The sequence below is a fragment of the Anas acuta genome, chromosome 2 (genome assembly GCF_963932015.1).
Source record: "Anas acuta chromosome 2, bAnaAcu1.1, whole genome shotgun sequence".
Taxonomy (NCBI): Eukaryota; Metazoa; Chordata; class Aves; order Anseriformes; family Anatidae; genus Anas; species Anas acuta.
In genome coordinates this window covers 62,980,481-62,996,032 of record NC_088980.1, presented here as the reverse complement: position 1 = coordinate 62,996,032, position 15,552 = coordinate 62,980,481, and the positions used below count along the sequence as shown (strand labels likewise).

The window sequence follows — 15,552 nt, the reverse complement described above, 5'->3', positions numbered from 1 at the left end:
TCTGGTTTTGAAATACGTGTTTGGGGCTGTTTTCCCTCATCATTGGCATATATGAAATAGGATGGGGAACTCGAGCATGCAGGCTCTGAGGCTTGTTGCACAAATATGTCTGCAGATGTGTGGGGGTCACACAGGAGTTTGCAATAGACTTGTCCTAAAGGAAATGGTTTCTGTAACAACGGTAGAGTATCACCAGCACAGTGACTTCTATCTTTGAGGAGTATTCCAACACTTTCCATTTCAACAAAATGTGCCTGGCTGTGAATTACGCTGAGATTCAGCTGTTGCAGGTCACTGATGTGAATGATATAACAGGAGAAAAGATCATTCAAGCAAAGAGTAATTGGAAAGGGGAGAGAGAAATTCACAGGCATGCTCCCATCCTTTGTTGCTGTTCACTCCCACGAGCCCCACTACCCAGAGCTGGTGTGGCTCCCTGGCCAGGGAGGACTGTTGTCTTTCCCTGTATGAGGGCCCTGTTGCATGGATGAGCAGATTGCCTCTGCCTGTTATCCCTGGGGAACACCTGCTACTCCTCCATTGGCCTCTGTGGAAAAGTGATCTTGAAAATTTCATGAAAACAATCCTTATTCCAAAATTTCAGGAAGTGATGGTGCTTTTGGAGGTTTGAGAGTTTCATGCATTCTCCCTCTTTTGCTCCCAGAGCTGAACTGATTTAAATATTGCCAATTAGCAGTTGTTTTTCTTTGTTAAACGTTTATGAGCAATAATTAGATGAATGACACTGATGACAGAGCTGATGATGAGCATAATAAATTAGCACTAATGGTAATTGATATTATCTTGTCTAATAAAGACAGTAATAACACTGATGGTGATGATTCTGGCAGTAACACTGGTGGTAGAGCCACGTAGGCAACAATAATTTCAGACTAGTCAGCATTTTATTATCACATATCTGAGGGTTTAGAAGGCATTTCTCTTCCTTGAAACTTGCTCGTCTTCTCTTGCTGGTCCACTAGTTGCATGGACCGAGAGCTGGTCATGGCATGAAGAGCCAGAAGCTTCGAGGTCTGGAGCTGGAGAACAGATCACAAAGTGGGTTTTGGTGCCCGTTGTTACAGTCTGATGGACACTGAGCAACTTGTGTGGCTCTCTCTGTGCAAAATCCAAAAACTTTTCTCAGTATTAAAATCCAGTTGGCTGGCTTGCTGGGAAGAGCAAGGGCCATCTGGAAAAGGAGAAGTGGTTTTTTTTTTTTTTTTCCCACAGGAAGGGTGCCTCAAGTCATGTCAAGGGAGGTTTAGATTAGATGTCAGAAAGAATTTCTTCACAGAAATGGTGGTCAGCCATTGGAAGGGGCTTCCCAGGGAGATGGAGTCCCCAACCCTGGAGGTATTTAAGGGTGTGTGAATGTTGTGCTTAGAGACATGGTTTAGTGGTGGATTTGCAGCTTTACATGATGGTTGGACTCGATGATCTTAAGGGTCTTTTCCAACCAAAATGATTCCATGGTTCCGTGATTCTAAGTTAGAGCTAAAGCCCTGCACCAGGGGAATGAGTGAGGACAGACACATTTCCCTCTAGGTTTTCTTCATCACTCCAGGAACCGGAGAAGCTAAATACAGCTGTTCGCGAACTTTCTTACTGACCTGGCAAAAATACAACAGTTAATGCAGAGATACAGAGTTCAGCGCTGTAAATGAACAAGTGTTTGAGCTCTAAAATATTACTTAATTTGCAGCTCACCCTAACTAAGAAAGTTGTCACCTGTGCACAAAATTGTTAACAAAGAAATTTCTAAGCTAAATCAGACTTTGCTGCTGCCTCCTTCTCTTGCTTGCCCTCTGTGTCTCACTCTTTGTGTGTGTGGAATAGCAATAGCAGCAGCCTACCCTGCTCTGGGGTCTTGTAGGTGCAATATTTCTTTCTCGTGTTAAATCCTGTTGGCAAATGTCCTTCATGTGTAGGTTTAATTAACAAATTAAAATTAAAAAAGAAAACAGTTATTTTTGAGCATTTGAAAAATTATTCCAGATATTTCTTCAAAGCAAGGGAAGAATGAAAGTGGGGAGTACTGTTGCATGCAAACACTTTGCAGAGAAATGTCTGCATGAGAAGTGTCCCTTCCTTCCTGTCGTCTGCTTTCCCTCTTCTCTCTCTCATTGTCTCCCATTTGAAAAATGGAAAAATGAAAGGGTTAAAGCAGCAGGTCATGGTTTTCCATCCCTGTAAAAGCCAAGAGCTAGCAGTGTGATTTGAAGCTAGTCAAAGTGCACCTTTCATGGTCAATAGGCACCCATTTTTTCTCAGTACTAAGTCTTCCTTGAGGGGAATTTCTGAGTACATCTAGGGCTGGTTTTGTGACCAGAGAGAGCATGGAGTGTCTATGTCCTAATTGCAGAGAAACCATCCTCAGTTTGGGACCACAGCAATAATCTGATGTTCAGGCTCTATGAGGATAATTTGTTAGCCTCATCTACCTGTTGTTCACTGGTGCTATCAAGATCAAGATACTTCACTTTGATTCTGCCAAAATTTCTTTGATAAGACACATTGAAAAATTAGTTGATCAGATGGCTTCCTCTACAGTCAATATTAGAGTCAGTTCAAAGCTTTAATTTCCATTTCAATGGCATCTCAGCCCTCTGCATGGAATACCGAATAAGGCTTTCCCCCCCAAGAATTTTACCATGTTCCAGGGAAAGCTTTGTGTGCCTCTTAATTCAAATTTATGAAATTTAATATTGTGTTACTTATTTTCTATATATTTATCTGTTTTTTATATTTCATATTTATCCTTACACTTGTTCACATATACAGGTGCTTACATATACAACTGTAAAGTAAAATTTGCACTTTAACAATTCTGCAGGCCCTCTTGTTAATCAGCACCACATCAGCAGCAGCTGTTAATTCTTGCTTTAGAGCTAATTAGGTGGGGAAATAATTTTATGAGAGAGAAGCTGAGAATTCAGTTAAGAGGCTCTGCAAAATGGGTGCTTCTCCTGATTATGCTACCATGCAAAGGAGCAGCAAAGTTGAACAAGGGAAGAATAAGAATACGAAAGAGAAATTTTCTCACTGAAGTGGGCTCAGGACGTCATTTGGGTAACTGGCTGATCAGCAGGGGAGTGACCAGATGGGCACCTAATTTGGTGCTGAACAGTTTTGGAATTCAGATCCCTGCTCTGTATTCTCATAGACCACTGCTGGGAAGCTGTTATATGGAAAGCTGTTCTATACTGGGCTTTGGATTTCTCTGTCAAGCTGGGAACCAGTCACAAATAAAGTTATCATCTCCCTTAGAGTACTTTCTTCGTCCCAAAAGCATATGGAGACTCTACTCACCGTGGAGAGTATTCATTACAAGGTGGACACATCTTTGAAAGCTATACTCAGATAGACATGTTATTTCTCCAGATCTGAAAGTTAGAGCCAACAACAACAAAAAAAACCTACCCTGTGTAGCTTTAGGAGAAGTCACAGGTACCTCAGTTGCAATGTTTTTGACCAACATGGTGCTGTCAGGTCTCAAAATCTACCCTATGAGTATCTGGCTGAGGTGCAGCAACACTGAGAAAATAACCTTAGGACCATCACTGAGGATACCTGCCTGCATGCTCCTGTGGAAGCAGCAGAGCACATGGCTCCGTCCTCAACCTCCCATCACACCATTAAATCCCCAAACAGTCATTGCACAATTACAGGGCGGGAGTTACTCAGATGTAAGAAGGGGCTGAGTCACCCTTATTTTAGCTTCCTTCTTGTCAACTGGTCTTGGGTTTACCAGCCCTTTCTCCTGTAGAAAAGTTCAGCAAGAACTGAGCTGAATGCTCATTCCTTTGACGTGAAAATTGTGACACTAAAAATAAAGACTAATGCAGTAGACATGCTTTTTATGAGGTTTAACAAAGCAGAAGATATACTGTTGGTTTTGTCTGTGGATGATGGTTTTTGTGGAAAGCTAATGTTAATAACACTAGTGTGTCTAGCAATAGATATTGCACTCCTGCTGCTCTGTCCATCTGCTTACAATTGACTTCCAAATAGCTACTAAATGCAGCATTTTTCTGTTGTTCGTCTGGGATAGGAGCTTACATTTAAATCTCATTTTAGAGATCATTTTATCTGGAGATAAAAGCAATACATTTATAAATGTGCTGGAGATACCCTTTCTAGGAAGATGCATTTAAACACTCTTGGATCTCTATTTCATGCTAAATAAAGAGAAAAATAATTCCCACATCTATCTGTAATCCACTATATCCACAAAATGTCTACTTGCCCACAAACTCAAAAGATTTCCAGGTTTCATTTAAATAATGGTTCATACTATATATTTCCCATGAAAAATAAAAAATCCCACCATAATTTCTTTACAAGTGAGTTAAAAGTGAGTTCAGGATATCCTGATCACTTATCTCTTTGAATTCTTTTCCCTCCCTCCCCCTGTTAGAAATTACAGCAATTTGATCTGTGAAAATCTTTTTAAAAGCGTTCTCTAGCTTTTTTCTAAATCCAGTGATTTGCAGGCAAGTTTCTCCCAACTAGCACTGTGATGACTAAGATGCTGTATATTGGAGGAAATAAGGAGGAAATAAGGAAATTTTACTAATTCCACATTTATATCCCTTGCAACTTTACAGAGAAAGTATAAATGCAATACGTGGTTTATAAAAAGATAGGATGCTCTCTCCTCACAAGCTCTAAGGTCTGCTTATTTTTATACGTAGAATGATATCTGAGCTACTGAATGCTATAAAGAGATTTTGAACATCATTAAAAACACTATAAAAACAAACACCTAATTCTCCTTCAATTTAAGGGTTACTTCAGCACATTCATAATTTCTGCAACTGCCATTTCTAAAGGCTCATATGAGCGTTACGTTTCCAGGGTCCTTTTTAGGCTGTATTTTAAAAACCTCTTGGTGTGGCAGCACTGAGCAGTCTTCCATTTAAGATAACATTGTCCAGCACAGCTTGGTGCATGCCTTTAGCATCAGCCATGGCTTTGGCTGCGTGGTGCAAGAGAAGCAGGAGGGTTTGGGGAGATGTATCTCAAGCTGGGACACATCTAGGAGGTGAGAAGGTTCCTTCAAAGTGAGACCCGTCTGGAGCATTTGAGACTAAAATACAGCATTTGAAGCTAGGTTGGAAAAACTTTCTAATCATTCTCTGCTGAAATATGACACGTAGGCTGAAACATGGTTTCTCAGCCAGAATAGCATAAAGAATGGTATTTAAACAAGGCTGTGCTCAGAAGTTTTGAACTAAAAGTCAGCATGGAACAATCTCTAGTGTGGGTCACATCATTTGCATCTGAGATTAAGCAAAATGCAGTCTGTTAGACTGTGCTTTCCAAATTGAAACCCAGTGAGTTCATGGTCTAGCATTCTTGTTAAATTTCCATTAAATACTCATCTTCACGTTTCAGTTCTGAAATATCTTGAAAAGTCTGGCTTTAAGTGCTTTGCTGGAGCAATGTCAATGCCAAACGTACATACAGTTTTCAAATGCAGCTATAATTCTGGGCTCAAGCGTTTCTTTTCAAAGCCATTTGCAACTCAGCTAGATTCTGGCTAATTCATATTTAAGCTAAGTTTGCAGGAGAAAGAAAAAAAAAAAAAATTGAAAATTACTGTGGGCCTTGTCCAAGGAAAACATTATCGTGGAGTGCTAATGGAAATAATGAGAGGCTTGGTCATAGAAGGATTTGATTAAAAAAAATATTTAATCTCTTTTGGTCTCTCTGTATACACATACATGCTGACATTCTGTGACTGGTAAGAGACAGTATCTACAGCTTGTTCTCTATGTTAAGTCACTTATTTCAATGTTTCAGTTGCCTTTAAATAATGCAAATACTCCAAATGGCCAAATGGCAGTGCTGTACCCCTCCATTTCTGCTTAGCCTTTCGATTAAGGGCCTGTTTGTACACAAAGCTATCACATTTGAAGAAGGCAGGTTTGGAAGTTCCCTCCAGTCTTTAAAATATGTATGTATGTGTGTGTACATATATGTGTATGTGTGTGTGCGCATATACAGATACAGCTAAGGACATATGCACATATATATGAGAGAGAATCAACTGAAATATATTAAACCAGACCCATTTTCACTCTGGTAACTAATGCAGATCTACCGTAAGTAGGTCAAATACGCTGTTACATGCTTTACACTGGCATCTGCTTGCATCAGGCTTCTCAGAGCTCAGCTTTAGGATTTCATCCCCCCTCGTCCCTTCTCTCCCCCCTTGTTTTCTCTCCTCCCCTTTCCCACCATCTTCCTCCAGCCTCTTACATACAAAGCCTGTAGCCATATACTCAAGCTAAACTCCTGTTCACATAAATGATAATTTTGTGAGAATGAGGACTTTTTGGGGACACCAGGATTTAGTTCTCAGTTACCTCTGACCCTCTTGGAGGAAGAATTCCAACCTGCTTGCTGTTGATAGCAGTGCGGATTTAAGGAAACCCTACAATGGATTTAAAAGAAAATGAAGCTAATGAATTACACCGATTAAACCAGCCTGTAATTTCTCTTATTTTATGTGTTGACCTTCTTTTGGTTATTACCTTTTTCATCAACAGTTTTTCAGTTCGAGTACACTGGATTTATGCATTTGTCTTTGTGAGCCTAGTCCAGACTAGGAGAAGCTGCAAATTTACTCCATGTTCTTGTCCTTGTGCAGCAACACAATTTCTTGAGGCCATTTTTCTCGCCTTTCATCAGTTTTGGCACTTTCACAAATCAAAGTGGAGATGAACTGGGCACAGTGTTTCGAATGTGCAGCCAAGCTTGCATCTGCATTGAGGCTTTTGCAGGGGCAGTCACTTAAAATAAATACCAAAAAAAAAAAAAAAAAAAAGCATTAGGGAGTAATACCAGCAAAAGAGCAAAAGCAGGAAAAGAGGACATTTGCAGTAAGGACCAATTAGAGGTTTTTAAAAGCTGGATGCTCATCGTTTATGATGTTGGAGAGAGCAAGGGAGTTTGGACTGAATTCAGCATCATCCATGCCTTCCCCTCCATCTGCAGTAGAGGCTGGGGACACCGTGCTGTCTACTCTTCATGTGTCCAGGTGGACCCACCTTTGGGCAGGGCAGTGCTGCAGCAAAGAGCTGCTGTCTTGACAGTGTGCACCTGCAGCATGTGCTACACCTGAGGGGGAGTTTTGGACCCCTCCAAAATCAAAGGGTGCCAATAGATGCAATTCAGCCACCTCTGTGTGCCCCAGGTATGCCTGTCATGCAAGACTCAACTTCTTAAGTACGTGCATAAATAATTACCACTATACCTATTGTTACAATTGTTGGTTTGGGGCTGTGAATATGAAACCAGGCTGATTTAAAATTTTCTCTTTCAGAAATCATTTGCTAACCTCCCCATGGCTTTCACTGACGAGCTTGACTGGCCCCAGTTCTCAGAGATCACTGGGTTCCTGAACTCTACCATTGGGTAAGCTAATGGATGGGGAGGGTGAGCTGTAACAAGTCTGAAGGCCCTCAAAACATTGTGAGACTAATGGTGCTTGGAAGGAAAGACAAAAAACACCAGTCAGCTTGATTTCTGAAATCAAGGTAATCTAGCCATATTTTAAAAATCTTAAATATATGGTCATTACTCTGTCCTTAGAAGGAAGAAGAAAGAAAAAAAAATAGTAAAAAAAAATATCTCAAACTTCTGGGGCAGGGAGAAATAAGCATTGCTGAAACTAACAAAATCAGCATTTGCCTTTTTTAATTTTTTTTTTTTATTTTTTTCCTCTCCTTTTCGTCCTGTTTCCTTTCTGGTGTTGAAACAGTAGAATAAATGATAACCTGAGGTTATTTTGATGGTGTTCCTTTTGGGGGGAAAGGTGATCTTTCTTCCCCGTTCTTTTGTTTTGTTTTGTTTTATTTTTTTCACATTGAGAGGGAAGTTGCAAAAGAATAAGGGAAAAGTATGTGACTTGATTTACCTTGTTGAATTGCTTCATGTGGATGGGGAAGACTACTGGAATAGATGGAGAGAAAAAAAGTCTAAGTCTCAGCCAGAAGGTAAGGAAAATAAAACAAACATAAAGAAAACACCTTGAAATGTTGGCATTTTGAACTGTGAAGTAAAAGGAAAAAAAAAAGTATTTTTCAGTCATCTTTTTGGCTAGTATTAAGAGGCCCGTGCCTCCTGCCAGATCTAAAGGGTACAGTACCTCAAAAGTGCCTGGTCTGGCCTGGGTTCTAGGTATTTTTTATTTGATGTGTCTAGGACAGGTCATGAATACAGTGAAATGCCAAACCAAGCATGAGGCAAGTCTACAGAGGCCCTTTACCAACAGAACTAAAAAATTGGCACAGCATGCTGTCTTCCAGGAAAGATATCTGCTGCACCATACACTTGTTCTTTCTGCTTGCTCTTTTCTGCTTGTGCATAAACTGGACTCCCAGCCGCAGTTACATTCACAGGGTGTGTGTTTTAAAGTTGTATACTACCTGGCAAGCCAAACAGAGAAGATCTGTGCAGGCTCCTCACTCAGAGATAGCAACAAAATCAGCCTTTACAGATCAATTACAATATCCAGCTGCTCTATAGACAGTACTTAACTGGGCTGCAAAGGATCTGAAGTTGTTAAGTGACAGGAGCTTAGTGCTGACCATGGCATTGCCAGCTGTCTTTGGACCAGTGCTGATTTTTTGATCTCTTTTTTAAACTCTTCCATGCCTGGAAGAAAATAAAGGAAGACTGCTTGGGAGTTTTTTGCATTTTAAAGAGAAGCAGCTCAAAATCTCACAGCACAAAGATGAAGTCTAGAGGAGACCGGTAGGCAATGTGCTGTGGGAGAGGACAACTTGCAGAAGGCTCCCATTTACACCGAGCCTGCAGAAACAGAGATGCAGACTGATGCAGGCTGTGCCCATCCTTTCCCCAAAAGTCAGTGAAGAGGGATGCCACGGATTAGCTAAGAAGTGTATGCTCTGACCAAGAAGTTTTGTTTGCTTCTCCTCATCACCCTGCCTGCTATGCTGAAAGACAAAGACCTCCCACATTCCTTGCATAGCCTACTGCTTGCTTACTAGTTAGTCTTATCATATGTTTCTATGTAGGTAGTTACTTTTTATTGCTGGTTTCAAAACTTATCATTGTCATGTTCCTCTGCATTAGCCAAAGTTGGCTGTTCTTGAACCATTTCAGTTATCTGATTTCTTCGGTGCCTAAGTTCAAACACAAGATCAACAGCTCCAATAGCCATGGCCAGGTACTTGGGACTCGGAGCGTGGCCTTCCCATCAGCTTCCCTGTGTGCTGTTATCCTTTTCATTGCATTTTAATTTTTCTTGACAGTGCAAAGTAATGGAGAAAACTAATCAAAATCAAATTTAACCTGTCTTCTGATCAATCCACCCATGATTTATGGCACTGGGAAATGAATGCCCTGACAATATTTCTTCTTCTTTATTTCTTCTTCCACAACAGCCAATTGAAAAGTCAATTAGTGAGCAATCAACAGGATTGTTTTGATAAATGATGTATAAGAAAAAGGTTCTTAAACACCTAGCCTGAAAGATTAGGGTGAAAGCATCCAGGATGAACAATCCAAACAAAACTCTCCAACCATTTATAGTTTCTCAGAGAATGTTGGGGCTTCCATTTTAGGCGGTGTTATTCAAAATGAAATAATTTTATGACCTCAAAAAAAAAAAAAAGAGAAAATGTAAAATGGAAGTATATGCATAACTGGTGCACAGTGTTGTTCAGAGACAAGAACAAACTTTTTAAACATTGGACTTGTTTTCATCCACATCATAAAAGTTTAGTGGCTTGCGTTTTCTCAATTTATTTCAGAGGCTGGACAGACTCTCTATATCTACGTTTACGCAGGAGAAATCGCTGTAATCACAGAGACTTACAGAACATTTCCCAAAATGGTAAGTTAACATATTTCACTTTTTTTTTTTTTTTTTAATCTTATAAGTCCCACAATTTGATGTGGCTTTAATGAACGTCTTCCAGAAACAAAGAGAAAACCTTTCCAAATTGCATGCATGCCTTGTGGAAAAAGTAGTGACCATCACTTATTTAACTCAGCATCCTTCCTTGGTTGCTTTTATCTGTGCTTTTACTAAGGACTTCCACTGAACTAAAGATCAGTGTACCCCACTGTAACTCTAGTTATTTTTTTCCCCGGTGACCAAAATGGGGAATGTGAGGGGTGTTGCCGGTAGTGACAGAGCGAAGAGGCCTGACCCCATCTCCTCTGGAGGCTATGGCATGGTGCCTTCTTCCTTGCACACCCCTTCTCTGCACCCCCATTGGGGATGCTGGGGGTCCTATGCTGTACCCCACGGTAACACAGGGAGGCTCACAGGACTGTCACACCAGCAAGCACAGCAGGCACGAAACTGTCCGGAGCCTCACAGCAAGGATGTCTGTTATGTCCTGCAAGGCCTTTGTTGAAAAACCATCATCCTTCTGCAAAACTGCAGCAGTCAGTGGTGCAGGCAGCTTTGTGTGCACGTAAACCAGATTTTGAAGAAGTAATCAAGGACACAAAGGTAAATGAGGACAAACCTTAGCACTGTTTTGTCAATAATTAATTTTGCGAGGCTGGCTTAACATCTTCCTATAAAATAGCATTCTGTGTTGGCAAGGTTATACACAGAAGGCCTAATCTACCCGGAAATAAAAAGAAGCCCAGGGGTAAAAAGAAGCCCAGGGGTAAAAAGAAGCCCAGAGCTGTTTCAAGACAGAGTTTGATTAAATCTGCCAAAGTGGTTGCATGAAGGGATGAGAGTAATCTCCCTTTGAAATTAAGGTTTATGATGTTAACTATTGTGTGTCGGATTAAGTGATGTCCCCAACAGTTGGTTTAAAAGATACTTGATCATTCTGTGATTACCACATTGTGTTTGCATGTATTTAATTTTAATTCTTCAGAAAACTGGCTGCAAAAGTTAGGGAAAATTTAATCTCCTTAGGCAGATAGTTTGAGTTTCTGGGATATGTTTCCTCAACAGTGATGAGTCATGTTGGCCACAAGTGAGGAGTACAGTTGCACTAGTTTCTAGTGTTATATTGAAATGTGTTAAATGCTGGGCATTAGGTTTTCTGCCAGATTTAGGATCAGAAGGGGTCTGCCCTGACCCGCAGCTCCATGAGCCAGATATCTCACAGCGCTGAAGATGTTGTCCAAGCAGGTAGTATTGTGCAAGGATCCCTTGCAGGCTCAGGTGGGCTTTTTCATCAGAGTTATCAGAGTTCCCCTCGGGTGCCAGCACCTAGGCTACTGGCAATGCCTCCATACACCTTCCTCCTTCCCGAGGCACGTGTATTTCTGACTTGCTGTCTTTTTGCACTAATATATGTCAATGTCTTTGATATTTTGGATGGCTATGGGTACTTCTCACCTCGTCTGTCAGACACAGGGCACTGGGGTTGGTGGCTTCTGTGACCACAGTCCCTCAGGTATCTATCCCTTCTGGTGAGGGGATAACAAAAGGCCGAAAAAGATGAGGTCAACAGTTCTTATCATCTATAGGCAGTTAACCTCAGTGCCTGATACCCTATCACCCTGTTCTGTTCTCTTTAATTTAATAGGAGATGTGCTTTCCCTTCTTCCCAATTCCCCCTTACACTTAAAACAAAACAAAACAAAAAATTGGGGGCGTGGGGGAGAGGGGTCTTATTGTATGCACCATTCCTTTTTACATGCCTCTCTCTCACACTTTCACTGCAGACATCTGCAGGATATAAAAGGAGGTGAGTCTGTGTCACGGCAAAAGAGTCTGAAGAAAATTACAAGTGATAGAAAAATCCCAGCGTATCTTCCCTCAGTATCTTATCCTAATCATCACATTGACACAGTGCTGTAAAGGTTCAAATTTCTTGCCTTGTTTGGCATAATAATTTCCCAGAATGGGAGGATTTAAACGGGCACTGTCGGTGTCAGTGAAGCTAAAAGCTGACCACCAGCCTGACATAGCCACAGATGGGAGAGCTGGATTTTCCTCCAAAAATACTTCTTCCTCAAAGAGATGCAAAGGGAGAGGTGCTGGAGCTGGGGGCCAGCAGGGGAGCTGTGGATGCACAGCAAGCAGCTCACATTCCTAATCAACATTCTCCATCAACATTTGAATTTACTTGTTCATTGTTTTCAGCATGGTTTAATTGTCTTGCCTCCTGGCATCTTCACACAGGCTTGCAGACCATGTGTTATTTCTGGTTTTTGGCTGACTGAGAGAGATCCCAAGGTGTGAGGGACGGATATGAATGCTCAGGTGTGGGATTTAAAAGTTCTTCTGAATGTCCTCCATCACCTGCTGAAAACCCCTTGCTTCTATCAAGAAGCATCCTGACAGTAAAATCAGTTGCTAGAATATTAAAAGAAGAAGAAGAAGAAGAAGAAGAAGAAGAAGAAGAAGAAGAAGAAGAAGAAGAAGAAGAAGAAGAAGAAGAAGAAGAAGAAGAAGAAGAAGAAGAAGAAGAAGAAGAAGTAAATATGGAGAAAGTGAATACCTTATGAATTTCTAAATAATTACAGAACAATTTTATAATTATCATCTATGGTTTTCTTGAGATATATGGATACCATACATTATTTCAGAATGTGGGTATATTGTATACTTCTTTGCCACTCATAGGCTGATCTGTCTCTTTGGGATTCTTGTCCTTGACCAGAAAAAATTAAGCCTTGTTAATACATGCCATAGCTCATTGAGCAATCAAGAACCAGATAGCTCATTGTGGCTTCAAAACCAATTAAGAAATAATATAAATATATATGATATATATATATATATATGATATATAACATATAGTATATAATTTCTGCTGTTTTGGAATTTTAGAATTTTCCAAAATTTTAGAATTTTGGAAATTCTAGTCAGACCAGAGTTCATCTGGGGAAAACTGGAGACTTTTTTCTTTGCATCTTTGCATTTCCAATTGCTTTCACGGCAGGTAGGATCTAAAGATTAGTAAACAAGGAGCCCTTCGCAGCCACGCAGCAGTTTTGGTGCTATCTGGACCCAGTCACATCTGTGCAGGCCAGCACTGCTCCTTGTCAGCAGCTCTGCACACCTCAGAAATATTTCAAGGCTCATGAAATTTGGGTTTATTCACAAGTGGAAGTAAAACCATCCCTGATTCCTCACCAAAACTAATAAAAGCCACTGGTCCGAAGAAGTTTGAAAAGCAACAGAGAGGGGGGCAGGAGAGGTCCAGGAGGAGGTGGGGGACATTCCACAGTGCAAAGGTAGCTGAACTTCAAATACTTACTCTGCCTGGTCTCTTCTTTCTCTCTTGAATTTGTTCATCAGAAATTACATCCTGGATCATAAGCACTTCCTTGATGACTCAATTTACCCATTAAAACACTTCTCTAAGAAAGCTCTTCATTTTCTTTATCCTTTGACTTGCTTTATAGCTGTGCCAATGCTTTCCACTGAGATGCTCATAACTACCTACGCTTGTGGAGGTAATACCTACCCAAGAAGAGCCTCTTACCTTTTGTAAATGCATCTAATTTCCAGAGATCCTGATTAATTTATTTGTGCTAGCACTGCAGCCTCAGTCCAGGGAGTCATGCAGCAGAGTGGCTTAACAAAGGGATGCTGAATTTGATCTGAAAAAAGGATATTAAACAGAAAAAAAAATCAGCTAGCAGTGGTTCTGTTCCAAGCCATATTTTCTAAGGACTGTGTGGGGCTCTTATTCAGCTGAAAAGAGTTTCTCAACAGGAGGACTGGATTTTGTATGGAGTAGCAGCCCTCAAGAGAGAGGCAACAGAGAGATACGTTCATTTTTAGCTTGGAAGAACTGGATTATTTAAAACATAAAGGATTCCTTGATATATGCAGTTGGCATCACTGTCAGCGATAGTAACAAAGGCACCACTATTAAAATGCAAAGTGTATTATTGCTACCTCAGGGGTTTATCTCTTAGATCTTTTCCCGACACCAATCCGGCGGAGATTTAATGATGTTCTGCCCACAACGTTCCCCATAAGAGCTGCGGGGGGACAGGATTTGCTCCTCAAAGCAAGCTTCAAGGCACAATGCAGAAAAGAGGAGGAGAGAGACCAGAGTGGAGCTGAGCAGAGAACAGAGGTGTAAAACAAGAAGAGAATGAGTGAGAAAAGAGGATAGAGAATGAAGATACTGCAAAATAGAAACAAGTACAGAGCGTAAGGCCTGCGCCTGAAGTTTGTGTTTCTGTATGCTGCTGTGGGGTGAGCTGCTTGCAGTCATAGTCTTGGTCTAATCTTGAACAAAGCATTATTTCTTTTCTGTCTGCTTCTTTGCTGTCACTCCTGCACTGCAGGTGATGGAGTTTGATTTGCATGCTGTGTATTGCTGGGATGTGTATGCACAGCCTTCAAAGTCCCACTAGTAAATTTTACGCATAAAAGCTTTCCTGATTAAGAAATGCTTTTCTGATTCAAGACATAAATGAAACACGATCGATATTCACAGATGCTTAGGTTTAGCTAGTTCTTTTCCTGGAGGAGGAGAGATTTGCATCCAACCATTTGGGTGAATTTCTATTTAAATGTAAATAATCCGGAGGGCTGCAGCTGGCCAAATACTATTTTTTGTAAGTCTGCCACTGGTGGCAAGAGCAATACAGACACCCCAATGTCGGTGTATAGTGCCATTTAAGATGCTTTACAGTATCTTTCCCACCTCCAGCTGTCTCTCCAGAAGCGCACAATCTCTAACGCATCCTGTGTTGTATCTGCCATCCCTGCTGCAGGTGTCCTGGATACTCTGAGATGTCAAAAATGGCACTTGGTGCCTATGTTTAGGGCTTGAATCACTCCCAACGTGACCTAGTTGTGAGACACTTACTCTCTTAGAGGAGTGAGAAAAGTTCGTTTTGCAATTTATAGGGAAAGTTAAAAGTAGATTGACTGTTGACAAGTCAGGTTGGCTGGTTTACAAGAGACTACTGTGTTCAACAGATGGGAAGAAGCTGCCAGATCTGGATTAAAAGCCAGATCCAAACAACCCAGCACGTAAAAGTATTTGATTTTCTACAGTCTGATACGTGGAACTCATGTGAGAGGCAGCAGGTCACTGGATTTGGCTTCACTTCCTAATGCTGGCACCCAAAAAAGTTAGAGATTACCTGTTGCTCAATTTTTATTTAATAAAATAAAATAAAATAAAATAAAATAAAATAAAATAAAATAAAATAAAATAAAATAAAATAAAATACTCCTACATTCTTAGAAATGTGCAATGAAATTGGGTTTTGCTTTTCATTTTGTTTGCCACTGTAACAGTGTTGTACTATTCCTCTTATTCCCACTGCATGTGATCAGGTGGTTCTTCAAGAAATCTCCTCAATTTAATGAAAAGGTGAGTGTTTGATGGGATTTGAAGACTGACTGCAGGTACAGAACTGTGTCTGGGGTCCTACACCCTCAAATGGAAGAAGCAGAGCCCTGTAATGAATGTGTTATCCAGAAGTGTCTCAAGAAGCAGAGCTTCACTTGGCCACTCTGCCCTAAGTACTGTTGGTGTCTTCTCTGGTATCAACATTCATTAACAGAAGAAAAACTGTTTTTGGATGTGGGTCTCACCATCCCCAGGGCCTTGACCCTAA

The 15,552-nt window shown here is 40.8% G+C and overlaps 1 protein-coding gene across 1 annotated transcript in view; it reads left to right on the top strand.

Annotated features, from left to right (window-relative positions):
• Positions 1-15,552, top strand: part of AOAH (acyloxyacyl hydrolase) — a 73,358-nt gene that overhangs the window by 37,280 nt on the left and 20,526 nt on the right. Inside the window, 3 exon segments of the mRNA XM_068670438.1 lie at positions 7,334-7,425; positions 9,789-9,871; positions 15,269-15,305. Coding sequence (XP_068526539.1) covers positions 7,334-7,425; positions 9,789-9,871; positions 15,269-15,305 — 212 coding nt within the window.